Source organism: Lissotriton vulgaris, chromosome 7 (genome assembly GCF_964263255.1).
Source record: "Lissotriton vulgaris chromosome 7, aLisVul1.2, whole genome shotgun sequence".
Taxonomy (NCBI): domain Eukaryota; kingdom Metazoa; phylum Chordata; class Amphibia; order Caudata; family Salamandridae; genus Lissotriton; species Lissotriton vulgaris.
Genome location: NC_141695.1, coordinates 1197905952 through 1197929955, shown reverse-complemented (window position 1 = coordinate 1197929955; position 24004 = coordinate 1197905952). Strand labels below are relative to the sequence as shown.

The 24004-nt window shown below is 53.1% G+C and overlaps 1 protein-coding gene across 2 annotated transcripts in view; it reads left to right on the top strand.

Moving 5' to 3' along the window:
* Positions 1-23684, top strand: part of LOC147703160 (uncharacterized) — a 243297-nt gene extending 219613 nt beyond the window's left edge. For both annotated transcript variants that reach the window (XM_086931701.1, XM_086931702.1), the window contains exon 14: positions 22201-23684. In XM_086931701.1, coding sequence (XP_086787827.1) covers positions 22201-22290 — 90 coding nt within the window. In that variant the 3' untranslated portion in view covers positions 22291-23684. The remainder of the gene's footprint in view (positions 1-22200) is intronic.
* Positions 23685-24004: the final 320 nt, after the last annotated feature.

Genomic DNA, 24004 nt, shown 5'->3' with positions numbered 1-24004 from the left:
TACAGAGTCACTACCGTCTTGTGACCCCTACAATGTCCTATCTCCCTCTTATAGATAAGTACTACTGTCAATCAACTATAGGCGTAATACAGTCAAGGGATATAACTGGGGGCTACTTGACAAAGACCCTCTAGTAAATAAACGGTCCCCAATCTTTTACATACTAGAGGAAGGTATGTCATCATTAAGTCCCACAATGTCTGTGCGGAGCTTAAATATCCACCTTTGCTCTTTAATGAATAGGTATCTAGAGACGTCACTTATATGAGATGGTATAACGGGTTTCTAAAAAACCGTCCATTGGAAATCCTCTTCCCCGTATTGTTTATCTACAAAATGTTTAGTGAGTCTCGTGATGGTTCCCTTACACCGGAATGAGCTCTTGTGTTCCAGCATACGTACACGTACTTTCCGAGTAGTCATGCCAACGTATCTGGTTGAACAAGGACAGGTCAGTAGATAAATTAAATTCTGACTATTTCAATTTGAAAAATGCAGTTGATCCCAGTGTCGATCTGTCCCTATATCCAAACTGGTCGTGTGTCTGCTTTGTGGACAAATGGAACAACTTCTGCATGGGTGATGGCCCACCACAGCCCGAAGGTTCCACAGGGTACCGACTGTTCTCATGGGAACAGTCGTAGGGCAAGTATGGACCAGCCGGTCTCTTATACTACTTGCCCTCTTAAATGCAAATAAGGGTTGTGCAATTTTCTCACTACTGTGATTGAGAATCTGCCAATGTCTCCGGACTATCTTTTGGATTTGATTGGCTTTAGTACTAAATGTACTTATTAAAGTCAGCCTGTCCATAGGTGGTTTGGGAGCCGGGGGCTCTAGTAGCGCTTCGCGATGATTGTTCTTAGCGAGCTTAAGAGAGCGTTTAATCAGAGCGACTGGATAATGTCTCTCAGTAGGTTGTTTCGTCAGCCCCATCGCATGGTGGCGGAACGATTGATCAGTGGAACAATTTCTACGTACACGTAGAAATTGCCCGTTAGGCAAATTATCCCTAAGGGCCTTAGGATGCTGGCTCTCATATTGCAAAAACAACAAGTGATGGACTGAATGTGGATCAATGTCACACACTCCCCCAGTCAAAAGATCTGGGCCCAAATCCATCGTTTTTTTGCACTCCACACCACCCTGGGTTAGACAATGGCGATATGCAAATCAGCTCTGACCCTGTTGCCCCATGGGAACAGTCCAGTCCGAACTACAAAAGCCATGTCCTTCCCAGAACGGAATCAAGCATCCGAGGACCGGACCGGTTTCGAGGTAACACCTCTCATCAGCCCGGCTAGCTTGACTCCAAGTGGTGTGGAGTGCCTGGGACCCACGTCTGGGCATCCCCAGCGCACTTAGGGCGGCAATTGCAAAAACAACAAGTGATGGACTGAATGTGGATCAATGTCACACACTCCCCCAGTCAAAAGATCTGGGCCCAAATCCATCGTTTTTTTGCACTCCACTCCACCCTGGGTTAGACAATGGCGATATGCAAATCAGCTCTGACCCTGTTGCCCCATGGGAACAGTCCAGTCCGAACTACAAAAGCCATGTCCTTCCCAGAACGGAATCAAGCATCCGAGGACCGGACCGGTTTCGAGGTAACACCTCTCATCAGCCCGGCTAGCTTGACTCCAAGTGGTGTGGAGTGCCTGGGACCCACGTCTGGGCATCCCCAGCGCACTTAGGGCGGCAATTGCAAAAACAACAAGTGATGGACTGAATGTGGATCAATGTCACACACTCCCCCAGTCAAAAGATCTGGGCCCAAATCCACCGTTGTTTTGCACTCCACACCACCCTGGGTTAGACAATGGCGAAATGCAAATCAGCTCTGACCCTGTCGCCCCATGGGAACAGTCCAGTCCGAACTACAAAAGCCATGTCCTTCCCAGAACGGAATCAAGTATCCGAGGACAGGACCGGTTTCGAGGTAACACCTCTCATCAGCCCGGCTAGCTTGACTCCAAGTGGTGTGGAGTGCCTGGGACCCACGTCCGGGCATCCCCAGCGCACTTAGGGCGGCAATTGCAAAAACAACAAGTGATGGACTGAATGTGGATCAATGTCACACACTCCCCCAGTCAAAAGATCTGGGCCCAAATCCATCGTTTTTTTGCACTCCACACCACCCTGGGTTAGACAATGGCGATATGCAAATCAGCTCTGACCCTGTGCCCCATGGGAACAGTCCAGTCCGAACTACAAAAGCCATGTCCTTCCCAGAACGGAATCAAGCATCCGAGGACCGGACCGGTTTCGAGGTAACACCTCTCATCAGCCCGGCTAGCTTGACTCCAGTGGTGTGGAGTGCCTGGAACCCACGTCTGAGCATCCCCAGCGCACTTATGGCAAATTTGCAAACAAAACAGGTGAAGGACCGAATGTGGATCAATGTCACACATTCACCCCAGTCCAAAGATCTGGGCCCAAATCCATCGTTTTTTTGCACTCCACACCACCCTGGGTTAGACAATGGCGATATGCAAATCAGCTCTGACCCTGTGACCCATGGGAACAGTCCAGTCCGAACTACAAAAGCCATGTTCTTCCCAGAACGGAATCAAGCATCCGAGGACCGGACCGGTTTCGAGGTAACACCTCTCATCAGCCCGGCTAGCTTGACTCGAGTGGTGTGGAGTGCCTGGGACCCGGTATACAACCGTTACAACGCAACTTTTACAACGACCTACCATTACAACGCAACTTTTACCACGCAAACTATTACAACGCATTGCGCTGGGGGGCGCTCTAGGATAGGGAATAGGTTAATTTACTATCCAATAACCTTCTCTACTATCCACGGGGACTGGAGTTGGAATAGTAAATTAAACTATTCACTATCCAGCGCCTAAAAGCATTATGCGTTGTAATGGTATGCGTGGTAAAAACCGCGTTGTAAAGGTAGGCGTTGTAAAAGTATGCGTTGTAACGTCATACATCCCTGGGACCCACGTCTGAGCATCCCCAGCGCACTTATGGCGAATTTGCCCCCCCGAGCAGTACTGAAGACTGCCCGGAGACACCGACGGAGAGAGCGGTGCTCCTTTTACCTGCGCTGCAGCCAGGTGGGGTGAAGCCTCTCAACCTACACATAAGGTATACGGTTGAGTACGCCTGGAAGTCCAGGTGATATCTTTTTATTATTCATCTTATTTATATTTACAAAGCAGTAGTGTACCTTTTAGGTCCTGAAGAATGCATTAGAAAATTCTTTCTTGTGAAATGCAGAAACATGTCGACCACCATTAAGTGCGGTTATTATTTAAAACCTGCACCCACACCTGCCTTTTAATCTTAGGGATTGGGGGATATTAATAAATTTCCTTTTTCCACCCAATTCACCTAATTTTATTATTACCCTTCACTTTGTCACTCCAATCACCATACACTGCTTTTGTCATTAGCCACTATCATACCCTTCTGTTCTGCCCTCACATCACATCTCGGTCACGGTAACTATTTACCGGCCGTCTTGTCTCCTGGGTAAGGAGATCCCAAATGATGACAACAAGGGCGGTACAGTGTGGCTTCTGATGGGAACAATACATTTTTCTCCATGTACTCTTGAGTCTTGACTTGACCGTTCACTAACTATTGTTTCTCACTGATACTGTTTTGCATGCATTTGGTATAGTGGTCCTTCGTGCTAGACTTACTGACCCTCTCTATGACCCCCAGATATTATTTGTTGTTGTGTATTCTGATTTGCATATCGCCATTGTCTAACCCAGGGTGGTGTGGAGTGCAAAAAAACGATGGATTTGGGCCCAGATCTTTGGATTGGGGTGAATGTGTGACATTGATCCACATTCGGTCCATCACCTGTTTTGTTTGCAAATTCGCCATAAGTGCGCTGGGGATGCTCAGACGTGGGTCCCAGGCACTCCACACCACTGGAGTCAAGCTAGCCGGGCTGATGAGAGGAGTTACCTCGAAACCGGTCCGGTCCTCGGATGCTTGATTCCGTTCTGGGAAGGACATGGCTTTTGTAGTTCGGACTGGACTGTTCCCATGGAGCACAGGGTCAGAGCTGATTTGCATATCGCCATTGTCTAACCCAGGGTGGTGTGGAGTGCAAAAAAAGATGGATTTGGGCCCAGATCTTTTGACTGGGGGAGTGTGTGACATTGATCCACATTCAGTCCATCACTTGTTGTTTTTGCAATTGCCGCCCTAAGTGCGCTGGGGATGCCCAGACGTGGGTCCCAGGCACTCCACACCACTTGGAGTCAAGCTAGCCGGGCTGATGAGAGGTGTTACCTCGAAACCGGTCCTGTCCTCGGATGCTTGATTCCGTTCTGGGAAGGACATGGCTTTTGTAGTTCGGACTGGACTGTTCCCATGGGGCAACAGGGTCAGAGCTGATTTGCATATCGCCATTGTCTAACCCAGGGTGGTGTGGAGTGCAAAACAACGATGGATTTGGGCCCAGATCTTTTGACTGGGGGAGTGTGTGACATTGATCCACATTCAGTCCATCACTTGTTGTTTTTGCAATTGCCGCCCTAAGTGCGCTGGGGATGCCCAGACGTGGGTCCCAGGCACTCCACACCACTTGGAGTCAAGCTAGCCGGGCTGATGAGAGGTGTTACCTCGAAACCGGTCCGGTCCTCGGATGCTTGATTCCGTTCTGTGAAGGACATGGCTTTTGTAGTTCGGACTGGACTGTTCCCATGGGGCAACAGGGTCAGAGCTGATTTGCATATCGCCATTGTCTAACCCAGGGTGGTGTGGAGTGCAAAAAAACGATGGATTTGGGCCCAGATCTTTTGACTGGGGGAGTGTGTGACATTGATCCACATTCAGTCCATCACTCTTTGTTTTTGCAATTGCCGCCCTAAGTGCGCTGGGGATGCCCAGACGTGGGTCCCAGGCACTCCACACCACTTGGAGTCAAGCTAGCCGGGCTGATGAGAGGTGTTACCTCGAAACTGGTCCGGTCCTCGGATGCTTGATTCCGTTCTGGGAAGGACATGGCTTTTGTAGTTCGGACTGGACTGTTCCCATGGGGCATCAGGGTCAGAGCTGATTTGCATATCGCCATTGTCTAACCCAGGGTGGTGTGGAGTGCAAAAAAACGATGGATTTGGGCCCAGATCTTTTGACTGGGGGAGTGTGTGACATTGAACCACATTCAGTCCATCACTTGTTGTTTTTGCAATTGCCGCCCTAAGTGCGCTGGGGATGCCCAGACGTGGGTCCCAGGCACTCCACACCACTTGGAGTCAAGCTAGCCGGGCTGATGAGAGGTGTTACCTCGAAACCGGTCCGGTCCTCGGATGCTTGATTCCGTTCTGGGAAGGACATGGCTTTTGTAGTTCGGACTGGACTGTTCCCATGGGGCAACAGGGTCAGAGCTGATTTGCATATCGCCATTGTCTAACCCAGGGTGGTGTGGAGTTAAAAAAAACGATGGATTTGGTCCCAGATCTTTTGACTGGGGGAGTGTGTGACATTGATCCACATTCAGTCCATCACTTGTTGTTTTTGCAATTGCCGCCCTAAGTGCGCTGGGGATGCCCAGACGTGGGTCCCAGGCACTCCACGCCACTTGGAGTCAAGCTAGCCGGGCTGATGAGAGGTGTTACCTCGAAACCGGTCCGGTCCTCAGATGCTTGATTCCGTTCTGGGAAGGATATGGCTTTTATAGTTCGGACTGGTCTGTTCCCATGGGGCAACAGGGTCAGAGCTGATTTGCATATCGCCATTGTCTAACCCAGGGTGGTGTGGAGTGCAAAAAAACGATGGATTTGGGCCCAGATCTTTTGACTGGGGGAGTGTGTGACATTGATCCACATTCAGTCCATCACTTGTTGTTTTTGCAATTGCCGCCCTAAGTGCGCTGGGATGCCCAGACGTGGGTCCCAGGCACTCCACACCACTTGGAGTCAAGCTAGCCGGGCTGATGAGAGGTGTTACCTCGAAACCGGTCCGGTCCTCGGATGCTTGATTCCGTTCTGGGAAGGACATGGCTTTTGTAGTTCGGACTGGACTGTTCCCATGGGGCAACAGGGTCAGAGCTGATTTGCATATCGCCATTGTCTAACCCAGGGTGGTGTGGAGTGCAAAAAAACGATGGATTTGGGCCCAGATCTTTTGACTGGGGGAGTGTGTGACATTGATCCACATTCAGTCCATCACTTGTTGTTTTTGCAATTGCCGCTCTAAGTGCGCTGGGGATGCCCAGACGTGGGTCCCAGGCACTCCACACCACTTGGAGTCAAGCTAGCCGGGCTGATGAGAGGTGTTACCTCGAAACCGGTCCGGTCCTCGGATGCTTGATTCCGTTCTGGGAAGGACATGGCTTTTGTAGTTCGGACTGGACTGTTCCCATGGGGCAACAGGGTCAGAGCTGATTTGCATATCGCCATTGTCTAACCCAGGGTGGTGTGGAGTGCAAAAAAACGATGGATTTGGGCCCAGATCTTTTGACTGGGGGAGTGTGTGACATTGATCCACATTCAGTCCATCACACTTTGTTTTTGCAATTGCCGCCCTAAGTGCGCTGGGGATGCCCAGACGTGGGTCCCAGGCACTCCACACCACTTGGAGTCAAGCTAGCCGGGCTGATGAGAGGTGTTACCTCGAAACTGGTCCGGTCCTCGGATGCTTGATTCCGTTCTGGGAAGGACATGGCTTTTGTAGTTCGGACTGGACTGTTCCCATTGGGCAACAGGGTCAGAGCTGATTTGCATATCGCCATTGCCTAACCCAGGGTGGCGTGGAGTGCAAAAAAACGATGGATTTGGGCCCAGATCTTTTGACTGGGGGAGTGTGTGACATTGAACCACATTCAGTCCATCACTTGTTGTTTTTGCAATTGCCGCCCTAAGTGCGCTGGGGATGCCCAGACGTGGGTCCCAGGCACTCCACACCACTTGGAGTCAAGCTAGCCGGGCTGATGAGAGGTGTTACCTCGAAACCGGTCCGGTCCTCGGATGCTTGATTCCGTTCTGGGAAGGACATGGCTTTTGTAGTTCGGACTGGACTGTTCCCATGGGGCAACAGGGTCAGAGCTGATTTGCATATCGCCATTGTCTAACCCAGGGTGGTGTGGAGTTAAAAAAAACGATGGATTTGGTCCCAGATCTTTTGACTGGGGGAGTGTGTGACATTGATCCACATTCAGTCCATCACTTGTTGTTTTTGCAATTGCCGCCCTAAGTGCGCTGGGGATGCCCAGACGTGGGTCCCAGGCACTCCACGCCACTTGGAGTCAAGCTAGCCGGGCTGATGAGAGGTGTTACCTCGAAACCGGTCCGGTCCTCAGATGCTTGATTCCGTTCTGGGAAGGATATGGCTTTTATAGTTCGGACTGGTCTGTTCCCATGGGGCAACAGGATCAGAGCTGATTTGCATATCGCCATTGTGTAACCCAGGGTGGTGTGGAGTGCAAAAAAACGATGGATTTGGGCCCAGATCTTTTGACTGGGGGAGTGTGTGACATTGATCCACATTCAGTCCATCACTTGTTGTTTTTGCAATTGCCGCCCTAAGTGCGCTGGGATGCCCAGACGTGGGTCCCAGGCACTCCACACCACTTGGAGTCAAGCTAGCCGGGCTGATGAGAGGTGTTACCTCGAAACCGGTCCAGTCCTCGGATGCTTGATTCCGTTCTGGGAAGGACATGGCTTTTGTAGTTCGGACTGGACTGTTCCCATGGGGCAACAGGGTCAGAGCTGATTTGCATATCGCCATTGTCTAACCCAGGGTGGTGTGGAGTGCAAAAAAACGATGGATTTGGGCCCAGATCTTTTGACTGGGGGAGTGTGTGACATTGATCCACATTCAGTCCATCACTTGTTGTTTTTGCAATTGCCGCTCTAAGTGCGCTGGGGATGCCCAGACGTGGGTCCTAGGCACTCCACACCACTTGGAGTCAAGCTAGCCGGGCTGATGAGAGGTGTTACCTCGAAACCGGTCCGGTCCTCGGATGCTTGATTCCGTTCTGGGAAGGACATGGCTTTTGTAGTTCGGACTGGACTGTTCCCATGGGGCAACAGGGTCAGAGCTGATTTGCATATCGCCATTGTCTAACCCAGGGTGGTGTGGAGTGCAAAAAAACGATGGATTTGGGCCCAGATCTTTTGACTGGGGGAGTGTGTGACATTGATCCACATTCAGTCCATCACTCTTTGTTTTTGCAATTGCCGCCCTAAGTGCGCTGGGGATGCCCAGACGTGGGTCCCAGGCACTCCACGCCACTTGGAGTCAAGCTAGCCGGGCTGATGAGAGGTGTTACCTCGAAACCGGTCCGGTCCTCAGATGCTTGATTCCGTTCTGGGAAGGACATGGCTTTTATAGTTCGGACTGGTCTGTTCCCATGGGGCAACAGGGTCAGAGCTGATTTGCATATCGCCATTGTCTAACCCAGGGTGGTGTGTAGTGCAAAAAAACGATGGATTTGGGCCCAGATCTTTTGACTGGGGGAGTGTGTGACATTGATCCACATTCAGTCCATCACTTGTTGTTTTTGCAATTGCCGCCCTAAGTGCGCTGGGATGCCCAGACGTGGGTCCCAGGCACTCCACACCACTTGGAGTCAAGCTAGCCGGGCTGATGAGAGGTGTTTCCTCGAAACCGGTCCGGTCCTCGGATGCTTGATTCCGTTCTGGGAAGGACATGGCTTTTGTAGTTCGGACTGGACTGTTCCCATGGGGCAACAGGGTCAGAGCTGATTTGCATATCGCCATTGTCTAACCCAGGGTGGTGTGGAGTGCAAAAAAACGATGGATTTGGGCCCAGATCTTTTGACTGGGGGAGTGTGTGACATTGATCCACATTCAGTCCATCACTTGTTGTTTTTGCAATTGCCGCTCTAAGTGCGCTGGGGATGCCCAGACGTGGGTCCCAGGCACTCCACACCACTTGGAGTCAAGCTAGCCGGGCTGATGAGAGGTGTTACCTCGAAACCGGTCCGGTCCTCGGATGCTTGATTCCGTTCTGGGAAGGACATGGCTTTTGTAGTTCGGACTGGACTGTTCCCATGGGGCAACAGGGTCAGAGCTGATTTGCATATCGCCATTGTCTAACCCAGGGTGGTGTGGAGTGCAAAAAAACGATGGATTTGGGCCCAGATCTTTTGACTGGGGGAGTGTGTGACATTGATCCACATTCAGTCCATCACTTGTTGTTTTTGCAATTGCCGCCCTAAGTGCGCTGGGGATGCCCAGACATGGGTCCCAGGCACTCCACACCACTTGGAGTCAAGCTAGCCGGGCTGATGAGAGATGTTACCTCGAAACCGGTCCGGTCCTCAGATGCTTGATTCCGTTCTGGGAAGGACATGGCTTTTGTAGTTCGGACTGGTCTGTTCCCATGGGGCAACTGGGTCAGAGCTGATTTGCATATCGCCATTGTCTAACCCAGGGTGGTGTGGAGTGCAAAAAAACGATGGATTTGGGCCCAGATCTTTTGACTGTGGGAGTGTGTGACATTGATCCACATTCAGTCCATCACTTGTTGTTTTTGCAATTGCCGCCCTAAGTGCGCTGGGGATGCCCAGACGTGGGTCCCAGGCACTCAACACCACTTGGAGTCAAGCTAGCCAGGCTGATGAGAGGTGTTACCTCGAAACCGGTCCGGTCCTCGGATGCTTGATTCCGTTCTGGGAAGGACATGGCTTTTGTAGTTCGGACTAGACTGTTCCCATGGGGCAACAGGGTCAGAGCTGATTTGCATATCGCCATTGTCTAACCCAGGGTGGTGTGGAGTGCAAAGAAACGATGGATTTGGGCCCAGATCTTTTGACTGGGGGAGTGTGTGACATTGATCCACATTCAGTCCATCACTTGTTGTTTTTGCAATTGCCGCTCTAAGTGCGCTGGGGATGCCCAGACGTGGGTCCCAGGCACTCCACACCACTTGGAGTCAAGCTAGCCGGGCTGATGAGGTGTTACCTCGAAACCGGTCCGGTCCTCGGATGCTTGATTCCGTACTGGGAAGGACATGGCTTTTGTAGTTCGGACTGGACTGTTCCCATGGGGCAACAGGGTCAGAGCCAATTTGCATATCGCCATTGTCTAACCCAGGGTGGTGTGGAGTGCAAAAAAACGATGGATTTGGGCCCAGATCTTTTGACTGGGGGAGTGTGTGACATTGATCCACATTCAGTCCATCACTTGTTGTTTTTGCAATTGCCGCCCTAAGTGCGCTGGGGATGCCCAGACGTGGGTCCCAGGCACTCAACACCACTTGGAGTCAAGCTAGCCGGGCTGATGAGAGGTGTTACCTCGAAACCGGTCCGGTCCTCGGATGCTTGATTCCGTTCTGGGAAGGACATGGCTTTTGTAGTTCGGACTGGACTGTTCCCATGGGGCAACAGGGTCAGAGCTGATTTGCATATCGCCATTGTCTAACCCAGGGTGGTGTGGAGTGCAAAAAAACGATGGATTTGGGCCCAGATCTTTTGACTGGGGGAGTGTGTGACATTGATCCACATTCAGTCCATCACTTGTTGTTTTTGCAATTGCCGCCCTAAGTGCGCTGGGGATGCCCAGACGTGGGTCCCAGGCACTCCACACCACTTGGAGTCAAGCTAGCCGGGCTGATGAGAGGTGTTACCTAGAAACCGGTCCGGTCCTCGGATGCTTGATTCCGTTCCGGGAAGGACATGGCTTTTGTAGTTCGGACTAGACTGTTCCCATGGGGCAACAGGGTCAGAGCTGATTTGCATATCGCCATTGTCTAACCCAGGGTGGTGTGGAGTGCAAAAAAACGATGGATTTGGGCCCAGATCTTTTGACTGGGGGAGTGTGTGACATTGATCCACATTCAGTCCATCACTTGTTGTTTTTGCAATTGCTGCTCTAAGTGCGCTGGGGATGCCCAGACGTGGGTCCCAGGCACTCCACACCACTTGGAGTCAAGCTAGCCGGGCTGATGAGAGGTGTTACCTCGAAACCGGTCCGGTCCTCGGATGCTTGATTCCGTTCTGGGAAGGACATGGCTTTTGTAGTTCGGACTGGACTGTCCCCATGGGGCAACAGGGTCAGAGCTGATTTGCATATCGCCATTGTCTAACCCAGGGTGGTGTGGAGTGCAAAAAAACGATGGATTTGGGCCCAGATCTTTTGACTGGGGGAGTGTGTGACATTGATCCACATTCAGTCCATCACTTGTTGTTTTTGCATATGCCGCCCTAAGTGCGCTGGGGATGCCCAGACGTGGGTCCCAGGCACTCCACACCACTTGGAGTCAAGCTAGCCGGGCTGATGAGAGGTGTTACCTCGAAACCGGTCCGGTCCTCGGATGCTTGATTCCGTTCTGGGAAGGACATGGCTTTTGTAGTTCGGACTGGACTGTTCCCATGGAGCACAGGGTCAGAGCTGATTTGCATATCGCCATTGTCTAACCCAGGGTGGTGTGGAGTGCAAAAAAACGATGGATTTGGGCCCAGATCTTTGGACTGGGGTGAATGTGTGACATTGATCCACATTCGGTCCATCACCTGTTTTGTTTGCAAATTCGCCATAAGTGCGCTGGGGATGCTCAGACGTGGGTCCCAGGCACTCCACACCACTGGAGTCAAGCTAGCCAGGCTGATGAGAGGTGTTACCTCGAAACCGGTCCGGTCCTCGGATGCTTGATTCCGTTCTGGGAAGGACATGGCTTTTGTAGTTCGGACTGGACTGTTCCCATGGGGCACAGGGTGAGAGCTGATTTGCATATCGCCATTGTCTAACCCAGGGTGGTGTGGAGTGCAAAAAAACGATGGATTTGGGCCCAGATCTTTGGACTGGGGTGAATGTGTGACATTGATCCACATTCGGTCCATCACCTGTTTTGTTTGCAAATTTGCCATAAGTGCGCTGGGGATGCTCAGACGTGGGTCCCAGGCACTCCACACCACTGGAGTCAAGCTAGCCGGGCTGATGAGAGGTGTTACCTCGAAACCGGTCCGGTCCTCGGATGCTTGATTTCGTTCTGGGAAGGACATGGCTTTTGTAGTTCGGACTGGACTGTTCCCATGGGGCACAGGGTCAGAGCTGATTTGCATATCGCCATTGTCTAACCCAGGGTGGTGTGGAGTGCAAAAAACCGATGGATTTGGGCCCAGATCTTTGGACTGGGGTGAATGTGTGACATTGATCCACATTCGGTCCATCACCTGTTTTGTTTGCAGGCTCTCATATTGCAGCAAAGAGTTCCTCGCCATGGGTTTTTGATAGAGCTCACTCTGCAAACCTGCAGGAGTCACATATATGGACAAATACAAGAATGATAGCCTCTTTTTACTGATTTCTACAGTAAATTTTAGGTACTGGTTTCTTACGTTCAGCCATTGGTGGAAAGCCTGAATTGACCCATAATCACCTCGCCACACCACCAGGATGTCGTCAATATAACGTTTCCACCAACGGATGGACGTGAAGAAGGGGTTTGTGGAGGTCAATATATGTTGTTGCTCAAATCGGTGTACATAAAGGTTAGCTAGGCTCGGCGCAAAAACGCTGCCCATGCTAACCTGATTTTTGGAGATAAATGTTGTCCTCAAAGCGAAAGAAATTGTCCTTCATAGCTAGTTTTGCAAGGGACATTATGAAAGGCACTGGCGTGATGGTGTCCAGAGTCGTATCCCCCAGGATGTATGTGATGACTTCCAAGCTCTCATCCTGGGGGATCGAGGTGTACAGGGACTCTACGTCGTAAGAGACTAAAAAGTCTCTCCCGGCATCAAACTCGATTTCAGGTATGACTCGGAGCACGTCCTTCATGTCCTGCAAGTATGTAGGCATTTGTTGCACAAGCGGTCTAAGAAAATGATCTACAAAGGTAGATAAGGGCTCGAGAACTGAGCCCAGACTAGAGATGATTGGTCTTCCGGGGGGAGGTCTCTGGGGCTTGTGCACCTTAGGCAAGATGTAGAAATACGGCATACTGGATGTTGTTTCTGTAAAAATTGAGCCTCTCTTGCCGTGATCCGCATTGGACTTCAAAGGGATCCCCATTATGTGTCATGACAAAACCTAAGCCTCTGATTAGTACCAGTTCCTCCATAGTGTTAACCCCTCTCGCAGATAAATTAACTACGATGCTTGATTCCCTGATGTCCCTGGTTGTGGAGTCCTCTTCGTGTGACTCCTGGTTCCCATATGTGGGCCTGTCTGATCCTCCCAATGGACCTGTGGTTGGGGGTTCTGTCTCCTGCCTCATGATCTTCGGGGACCTACCCCTAAAAAAGACTGATTATTATAATAATCATTCTGAAAACCTGCAAAAGGACCCATCAGGGTTGAAAAGGGTGTGGTGGATGTGTCGGGTGAGGAGGATAGCCCCAGGGGGCGGGTGGCCACCATTGTTGATAGTTGGAATTAGGGTGCCCTATTTGGTCGACCTCGTTCTCTTTGCTGTTGTGCAGATGTCCCGGCACTATCTGAGTCACTACTCCTGTCAGAGCTGGACCCCGAATAGTTGGACCCGTATCGTTTCCCATTGTTTCTAAATTCGGGAGGGGAGTATGAATCACTCGTATACGGTATACTTTGTCATATTTAAACTTAGATAAATCTTTCTTAAATGTATCTATTTTAATTTGCAAGATGGAATCCTCAAATTCTTTTGTTGTCTTATTTGACTCTTCCTGTTGTTTCTTAAATAAAGTAGAGGTTATTGTTGTTTTAATTTGAGATTCCAACACCTGTATTTCAATTAAGATGGTATCTGCTATCCTTTTTTTTGCCAGTTATTGTTTCAAACTGCATTTTGCACTGTTCTGTTTTTAGTTAGGGGGTGTGTCGGTGTTTAATAAAGTTTTTTTTGGTGATAGGGCACACCACCCTATTTTATTCACCACTTTACACACTTTTTGTGTTTTCACAACCAATTTTATTGAGCAAAAGAGTATCAAGAATGTGGTATCTTCACACACCAAGATCCCCACAACAGTATCAATGTAATGGTGACATACATAGTATTCCATGAAGCAAGTGTCAATGAAGCCCAGCTTTAAAAATGCCCTAACAACCCATCCCAACCCCAACTACACCCCCACCCGTACCCAACACCCCCCTCCCCCGCCACACATGTACAGAAGCAACACAAAGACGATACACATAGAAGAAGCAGGTATAATGCAACCAGGGTTTTGCCATTCGGGCCAGAAGAGTCACTGCGATCAAATGTCCTCCTCCTGCTCCGCCGGGGGTTCCAAGGACAGGCCACGGTAGTCGGCCCACCGCTTCCAGATCTTGAAGTGTTTGCGTGGGCAGCCCCGCGCCTCAAAGACCGGTTTTTCAAGACCCATAAAGTAGTCCAGCCCAGCCTTCCACGCAGGCAGGGGGGGGGCCCTCACAGATTTCCAGGCCCGAGCCAGGTCACGCTTAGCAACCACCAGGCCCAGGAGCAACAGATGACGCTTATACATGTTGCCCCCAACCCCTTCCATAATGTGCAGCAGGCCTAGCCGGTGGATTCGAGGAAGATCCCAGCCCAGGACCTCAGCCAGGCAACTCCATACGCCCCTCCAGAATCCAGCCAGGCGACCACACGACCACACCGTATGCAGCAGGGAGCCAGGCACTTCCCCACAGCGCAGGCACTCCGATGACGCAATCAAACCAGCCTTCCACAGACGTTCACGTGTATAGTAGGCACGATGCAGGTATTTGAATTGTATCAGGCGGAGCCGAACCGCAATAGCGGCGCCGCGCGGGGACTCCAGCGCCTCCCTCCAATCGTCCTCATCCAAGGCGCCCACGTCTACCTCCCACGCCTCCCGAAGGGAGCTGAGAGTGGATGAGCAGTGAGTAACAAGTGACTGATAGATCCTAGAGACCTTCTTGTCTCCCAAGTCTCCCATAAACACTTTCGCCTCAATCGGACTGAACTCCGGCAGGGAGTCGAGGCCGGCAATGCTCGGGGCGAGGGCATGCCTCAGCTGCAGGTAACGGAAGAACTGGGACTGAGGCATCTGGAACTCCACACGGAGTTCCTCAAAGGACTTGAGGGTGGCGCCTGATACGACCTGGCCCAGTTGTGTAATTCCAATAGCCTCCCAACCCTCAAACCCGGCCAGGGCCGCCAGTTCCGGGAGCAAACCGTTGTGCCACAGCGGCGTTTCAGCCGTTAATTTGCCCCACCAACCCATGCGGCGCAGAGACTGCCACCACACTGCAAAGACCACTTTAGTTACCGACGGCAACCCACGGCGTATACGGGCCGAATAAAGAATGGTGTGGAGCGTACGATCTCCCATGAGATGTCTCTCCAGGGCATAGGCCGGGTCACTCCTATCACCGTACCACCAGTCATTGAGGACAAGTAGATGTGACGCCTGGTAGTAGGAGAGGAGGTCGGATGTGGCCAAACCACCACAGTATGTGGACAGAAAGCACGTCCTCAGGGCCACCCTGGCTGCACCGCCATCCCACAGGAAGCGGCTCAGCACAGAGTTCACCTGGCGGAACCACTCCATGCCAATAGGGTGCGGAAAGTGTTGGAGTTGGTACAACAGCCTCGGCAGCGCCACCATCTTAAAGATGGCCGACCTCCCAAAGATTGTAAGGGGCATCCTGGACCATGTTTTGACATCAGCCTGGACCCGTTCCCACACCGGCAAGACACTGCGTGTCCAGGCCACGGCTCGCGAAGTCGAGAGGAAGACACCCAGATATTTCAGGCCGTCCGTCGCCACGCGCAGGTCGGCGGCCCAAGGGTCGGCAACCACTCCGCCATGTAAAATCCACAGGGTCGATTTAGACAGATTAAGGTGGAGCCCTGAGACTTCGCCAAACCCCCGCATGATCTCCAAAACTCGAGGGCCCGAGCGCCGCAGGTCGGTAAGGAACAGGAGGACGTCGTCTGCGTAAAGTGCAATCCTATCTGTTAGGGTATCGTTCCAGACAAAGCCACGTAGATGGGCATCCATTCGTATCCGCGACGCCAGGGGCTCCATGGCCAGGGCGAACAGATAGGGGGACAGCGGGCAACCCTGCCGAGTACCACGTCCGATTCGGAAGCGCCCTGAGACCGCACCGGCTACACGGACCGACGCCGTAACATTGGTGTATAGGAGACGGATATAGGACAGGAAGACAGGCCCTAGATTGAGGCGGGCCAACAAGGCGAACAAATATGCCCAACTCACTGAATCAAAGGCCCGGTCCATGTCCGCAAGGAGGAGTGCGGCCTGTTCATCCCTAGCACCCATGGCGTCGATCGCTGCCTGCGCCCGCCGGATATTATGCCGGGAGACCCTGCGCGGCATGAACCCGGCCTGGTCAGGGTGGACCAGGTCGGCGATGTGGGGCAGAAGGCGGTTCGCCAGGGCTTTCGCCAAAATCTTGGCCTCGATGTTGAGGAGGGAGATCGGCCTGTAAGAGTCGTGCCGGTCCGGCGCCCTGCCTGGCTTCAAAAAGACTACAATCTCGGCATGACGCCAGTCAGGTGGCAGCTCGCCTCTAGTCCGCGCCGCCTCCAGGGCGTTGCGAAAGTGGGGTCCCAGCTGGACATGGAACTTTTTATAAAATTCGGCAGGATAACCGCTCGGGCCGGGCGCTTTCCCAGTATTCAATTGGCCAAGGGCCTCCCCAAGTTCCTCGGACGTAAGCGGGGCCTCCAAGGCCATTCTAGTCTCCTCCGGGACTGCCTGCGGGAGTAGGTCGTCCAAGTAGGAGGCAATCTCGCCCTCCACCAAAGGGTCCCGAGGAGCGTATTGTGCCTCGTAGTAGCGGGCAAAGCTAGCCGCCAACCGACCCGGGTCGGTCATAACCGAGCCGTCCTCCGCCGTAAGGCCGGGTAGCTCAAGGGGCTGGAAAGTCGCCTGGCAAAGCCTATGTAACATGGTGCAGGACTTATCGCCCCACTGATACACCCTGCTGCGCGTGGCGAGCCACGCCTGTCGGGCCTCCTCGTACAGGACCGAGGAATATGTCTGCTGGGCCTGCAGGAGCTGTCGCACGACGCCCTCGTCACCCCCGAGTCGACTACGCTGCTCCAGTTCCTCCACGCGGGCCGCGGCGGTCACAATGGCCTCCCGACGCTCCCGCCGACCGGCCGCACACCAAGCTATATCAATGCCCCGGATCGTAGGCTTCAGCGCTTCCCACACAACAATGGCATCGACACCCCCCACCAAGTTCTCGCGCCAGAAGTGATCGATCTCTTCGCGTAAATGCGCCACGTACTCCGGCCGCTGCAGCTGCCAGGCGGACATACGCCAGCGAAAAGGTTGCCGTTTAGAGGGGAGGGTCACGGTGGCTAGGACAGGGGAATGATCCGAGAGGCCCCTGGGGAGTATCGTGGCGTCCCTGACACGGCTCAGACAGGCACCCGGTACAAACAGATAGTCGAGTCTCGAGAAGGACCCATGCACCGCCGATACATACGTGAAGGCCTGCACTGCGGGATGAAAATGCCGCCACACATCAATCCAGCCCAGACTACGCACAGTCGCACACAATCGGGTGGGGGCAGCCGCGGGGGGGGGGGTCAGACACTACATGCGCTCGCCTCAGGCGGTCCAGGCCCACATCCATGACCTCATTCCAATCACCCCCCACCACGGTCAGGACCTCGGGGATTTCGTCCCACAACGCAAACAGCCGCTCAGACAATGCCCATTGCAGGGGGGGAGGGGCGTAAACACTTCCAAAGACCACCGGCTCGGAACCCAGTAGGCCTTTAACAAAGACAAACCTGCCCTGAGGATCAATCCATTGCTTCTCATGGACATAGGCCACCCTACGATGTATCAATATGGCCACCCCCCGTGATCCCCTCGTAAAGCCAGCATGATAGACCTGTTGATAACCGAACCTCTGAAGGCTAAGGGCCTTGGAGCCCAGCATGTGAGTTTCCTGGAGCAGGAGTACATCCACCATCTCCCTCTTCCCCCACCGCAGCACAGCCCCTCGCTTGATCTTATCCAGGATACCCCGCACATTCCATGTCACCACCCGCAGGGTCTTTGAAGGAGACATAAGCGCAGTATCAGCCATTGTCAATATATAGTCCAGAATCTGGCCCTCCCTCCCACCCTGGTGCAACCCGCAAATCGACAAGAATCAAAGCCTCAGACATGTGTGGACCCACCCCCCCAGCCCGCAAACTCAGCGCCCCCTTCCCAACCCAGAGCCCCCCCAACAAGTGCAACACCAGAACTCCCCCCCCACGCCCCACACCCACCACCCCAATACCTCAGAAAACATTGAAGTATCTGTCGCGGCATGGAGAGATCCGGGTCCAAAACAGAGGACCCAGGGCCCGCCATACCAATGGATCCCCACAACCCCACAATGACACACACACACCACCCCCCCAACAACACTCACATCCGTGAGGGTCTGAGGCCCACAAATGGTACCCTCCGAGCCCCACTGCGTCCCCATGGCACAAACTGAAGTCTTCACATGGGAACCGACTGGCACATCAAGGACAGAATGAAACAGTCTCACCAGCCAAAGCAGAGCGGTTCAGTATGCAGCATACAAAGTGCGTGTAGGCCCAGCAATGTTCAGCTGCCCGCATCGGAGTGTTCCGAGTCCCTGGCACCACCCGATTGCGATGCACAGGCGGAAGCCGATCTTTTCGTGGAGCGAGACCTCCGATGGCGGCCCTTCCTGTTCGGGCGATCCGTCCGCTCCGGCGACGATCCCTGAGACCTGCCCGGGTCCAGCCCCGGCTGGGCATGGGGCCGGAGTCGCACCGCCTCATCGGTCCAGCGGAACACCTCCTCCGGCGAATCGAAGAAATGGGTCCGAGACTGATATATTACTCGCAGGCGAGCCGGATACAGGAGCGAGTATTGGAGCTTGAGGCCCCTAAGCTTAGCCTTAGCGTCCATGAAGGATTGCCTCTGTTGCTGCACCATCTTCGTGTAGTCCGGGAAAATCATGATAGTATGATTCTCGAAGGCGAGTGAGCCCTTGTTCCTCGCCTCCCGCAGGATAACATCCCGGTCATGATAGTTCAGCAGGCGAGCGATAACTGGCCGTGGGTGCTCACCCTCCGGTGGCCGCTGGGTCAGAGCGCTGTGGGCCCTCTCAATTACGAAGCACGTAGACAGTGCCCCTTCGGGGAGCCAGCTCTCCAGCCACCCGGTTAGGAACCGCTCCATGTTGTCCTTCTCGCACCGCTCCGGAAAGCCAATGAAGCGGAGGTTATTGCGCCGCGCGCGCCCTTCTGCATCTTCCACGCGGGCCGCCAGTGTCTTTTGGACGCTCTCCACCTCCGCCAGTCGCTTCTTTAGGCCACTAATGTCTGCCTCAGTCTCCGTGATACGGGTCTCAGCCCCAGCGATCCGCTCCACCGCGTTGCGGAGGTCCTGGCGCAGGAGCGTGACATCCGCCCCAACCGCTCCAATCTTGGCATCGAGCATGGCTCGGGATTGGGTGACGGCCGCCAGTATAGCTGCATTGTCCGGCCCGGGGCCGCCGCTGCCACCGGCCGCCCCGGCGCCACCACTCGGCCCGGTGAATTTATCGATGGGGCCGTGTTTAGGCGGGCCACCTCCTCTGTCCCTGGTCATGGCAAGCGCTGGGCAGGGCGGACACCACCCTCGAACCTTCGGGCACTGTCACAAGTCCTGAGCGGGGCGGCCCAGATGAGGCCCCAGAGAGGGATGCGGGCCGGCCGCCGTGATCGGGTGTCGCGAAAATCGAGGTCCCGGCGTCACCCCGGCAGGACAGGCCGCACCCGCACTCGTCCCCACAAGCAGCCGTCCAAGGTACAACAGGAAGAATCCGTGGGTCCGTGGTCTGTGGGCAGCCGTATCCAGCGGGCCGGGCCAGGAGAGGCAGATCGGATGCCACTACCGTCCACTAGTCCGTCACCGGCTGCCTCGGGGCACAAAGAACCCCGTCTCCAGACTGTCGCGGGGCCACGCCTCACCGCCACCGCTCGTTGGTCATTCAGGGGGTGAGCCGATGGGTAGGAGCTGTTGGCACCGTCCCGATCTCCAGGCGATCGCGGCCGAAGAAATGAGCCAAGGGCGGCGTAGCGGATGCCACCCGCACCCGCCAGGTCGCAACTGCCACCAGGCGTCGCGAAACTCGAGGACCCCGGACTCCGGCCGGCCACCAGGCCGCACTCCGCCGCCGCCTCCCTCCGATCGCAGGAAGGGAAGAATTGCAGGATCAACACACCAAAGTAGACAGGAGACTTCACTAGATCGAAAGCAATCACTGGGCACCAACAGTGGGCTCGGGGGTCAGGATAAATGATCGAATTAAGTCCGGGCCGGCGGGAGCTCTACAAGGCTGCGACCGCCATCTTCGCCCGCCAAGCCACGCCCCCCACTTTTTGTGTTTTGCACTGCTTCCATCTTTTCATATGTCAGTTTCCCGCTGGACTGTTTATAGTGAATGTGGGTGGTATTCGGCTGAATACCTGTTGGGACGGTGTACTCTATTGATCAAGAGATACACTGACCTTTTGAGCCGTTTGGCCAAATGATAATACTGATCATCTGGAATAGTTAATGGTTATTCGTACATCATGAAAAGCTGTTCCCCACCGCAAATCACATTTAATAGTCTCTCTTTTGTCGCTTCTTGGGTACCTTGGCTTCATGACTTTTTCTGGCAGTTCACAGATAACACTCTACTTTTGAGAGAGTGTAATTAGCTAGCCTTCACTTGTTGGCCTTTAGACCCCCGGTTTGATGTGTTGTATGTATAGTGTTTGGGGAAGTGAACCTGGGCTGGTCTTAAAAGGTTTCCCTATGACCCTACTCCTCTCTGTATGTTTTAACTGGTTTATCTTGCCAGGTCAAAATGGCAACATAAAACTGTACACCCAGGCTGCAATGGCAGGCCTGAGACATGTTCAAAAGGGCTATTTAAGTGAGTGGTACAATCAGTGCTGCAGGCCACTTTTCCCAGGGACTTACAAGTAAATTAAATATGCCAGTTGGGTATAAGCCAATTCTACCATGTTCTAAGAAGAGATTAAAAGCATTTTAGCACTGGTTAGCAGTGGTAAAGTGCGCACAGTCCTATGCCCAACAAAAATAAATGCAGCAAAAAATAGTAGGAAGGCAAATAGTCTGGGGATGATCCTGCACAAAGGGCTAAGTCTAGCAATGTCATTTTATGCTTATTTGTACAAAACCCTGCCTGCCTGCCTGTTTCTTGGCCTATTGGTGTATTCAGTTCTTGGGCAAACATCATTATGCATTTATAGATGTGCTCGATAGAGGGTCTCCGTGCGTGTACTGGGGAATCGATTATATGAGGATCCCTGATCCCCCAGTAAGTATAGGGAGGGTGGTTTGCGGGGTGAAGAATTTCCCCACGGTATTGATCTGTAAAAGTGTGATCTTGTTTTATTTCATTGTAACCTGCGTGAGTGACAAATGTGTTGTGGGTTATCCCTGCAGTGTGCTCCAGTAGATGAAGTGTGGGAAAGAGTTTTTGGCCTTGAGTTGTCGCATTGATTGTCTTACATTTTTGTTGTCATGTGCTATTCCAACAATCTCTGAGAGTGTTACTGTGTCTGTTGCCCTGTCCCCTGCCTTCTTGCGACAGTCTTGTGCTCACAGCACTCTGCCAGAGAAGGCTACACAAAGAGGTCCTTCTTGACTACTGTCCTTAATAGAGAAATGTTCCTGTTGTGCCCAGTTGGAGCAAGAAATAGGTGAGGTAGAGGCAGAGTGCTGATTAATAAGTATGGGATCACTGTAGATGTGAACGGAGGCATAAAAAAGGTGGCCATTTGTTCTCCCCAGTTTGATATAGCTATACATTCACAGGACAGCTTGTGGGCCTTTATGAAACATTAAAAATCAAATTTAAACAGCATGGGCCTGTGAGTCACTTAATGCCAGGAGCAATGTGGCCCAAAAGGTCCATCCCCATTACTTGCCACAAAATCTTATCCTGGATTATGCAGCTTGATGGCCCAGAGTTATTTATTATATGATGCTTTTTCCAGGTAAAGTCTTTGTAGTGGAGGTGGGTGATTGGGCATAGCTGGCATTCCTTGATTTTCTGCATGCAGTGAACAATCAGTGTTAAGGGGTAGTGGGAGCCAGGTTCAACTGTTGCAACCACCCCTTGGCTTCCAGGGCCAAGTGGGCTTATACAGTAATTCAGTACTGGGGGAGCTTGCATTGAATATTGCATGTTAGGTGATGATGCCAGCGCAGGCGAGAAAGTAACAGCCACTATGGACTGAAATGATCATCAAAACAAATGTTTTTTATCTTCTTCTAGTTGGCATGTGACTGTGTATTTCTTCCTTTCGCAGACTGTTGAAGAGATGCTGCGCCCAGGAGGCCCTGATTGGCAGCGTGTACTGGAATACGTTGAATCTATTCACCAACACTTTGAGGCCTAAATGCCAGCACTGCTGGGCCTGGACACCAGCACTTTCTGACCGGAGTAACAGCACTTTCGGGCCTGGGTCACAGCACTGCCGTCCCTGGACTTCAGCACTGCTGGGCCTGGACAGCAACACTGTTGGGCCTGGACACCAGCACTGCTGGGCCTAGACACCAGCACTGCTGGGCCTAGACACCAGCACTGCTGGGCCTAGACACCAGCACTGCCGGGCCTAGACACCAGCACTGCCGGGCCTGGACACCAGCACTGCCGGGCCTTGACACCAGCCAGGCCTGGACACCAGCACTGCCAGGCATGGACACCAGCACTGCCGGGCCTGGACACCAGCACTGCCGGGCCTGGACACCAGCACTGCCAGGCATGGACACCAGCACTGCCAGGCCTGGACACCAGCACTGCCGGGCCTAGACATCAGCACTGCCAGGCATGGACACAAGCACTGCCAGGCATGGACACCAGCACTGCCAGGCATGGACACCAGCACTGCTGGGCCTGGACACCAGCACTGCCGGGCCTGGACACCAGCACTGCCGGGCCTGGACACCAGCACTGCTGGGCATGGACACCAGCTTGCCAGGCTAGAACACCAAGAATGCAGGGCCTAGACAGCAACACTGCTAGGCCTGGACACCAGCACTGCAGGGCCTGGACACCAGCACTGCAGGGCCTGGACACCAACACGGCTGTGCCTGGGCACCAGCACGGCTGTGCCTGGACACTAGCACTGCAGGGCCTGGACACCAGCACTGCAGGGCCTGGACACTAGCACTGCCATACCGGAGTAACAGCACTGAGAGGCCTTTATTACAGAACTGCCAGGCATGGATAAGATAACTGCCGGGCCTGTTTAACCGCACTGCTGGCCTGGACACCGGCGCTACCGGGCCTGGACACCGGCGCTTCTGGGCCTGGACACCGGCGCTTCTGGGTCTGAACACCGGCGCTGCTGGGCCTGACAACAACTCTTCTGGACCGGAGTAACAGCACTGCCATGCCAGGACCCCAGCACTGATTTTATGGACGTTGGACTTGAATGCAATCACCAATCAGGCTTGTGTATGAGACCTGAATATCATCACTGCAAAGCCAAATATCAGGGCAGCACGGCCAGGATACAGCACTGCAGGTCCTTGGATATCAGGCCTTCCCGGACAGAGTAGCTGCTCTGTGAGGCCTGAAAACTAACACTGAGCCTTGAGTAACAGCCTCACTCTGTTGCCCGAGCATGAGCACTGAATGTCACTAAACAGGGAAATGGTAACACCTGTTACTCATAACATTTAGAAATGGCAACTGCTTTGGTACCAAATATATAAATACGTTAATATTACAATAACCGTATATTGTGCCCTTAATAAAAACACTGCTAAGTTGGTAGCCCGAGTGTGGGCACTGGCCGTATGACGCTTACTCTGAGGGCCTCCAGGGCAAGGGTGGAGAATGAGGACGCGCAGTCGCTGTGATGGAAGGTGTGCGATCAAGATGGAGGATTAGCAGCACTGGTGGTGGCAGGTAGGGGTAGTCTGTGATATGGGGGGACGCCAGGATCAGAATGGTCTGATTGGATGATGGTCTGCTATGTCTGAGTGTTACTTTGTTTGTGCTTTTCAGGAAACCACAAGTCCTGCTACGTCACTTCTTGCTTGGCTCTTCTAATCTCTTTTGCGTTGTTGGCTTGATATGACCAATTCAGAGCCCCCCGCCACCCT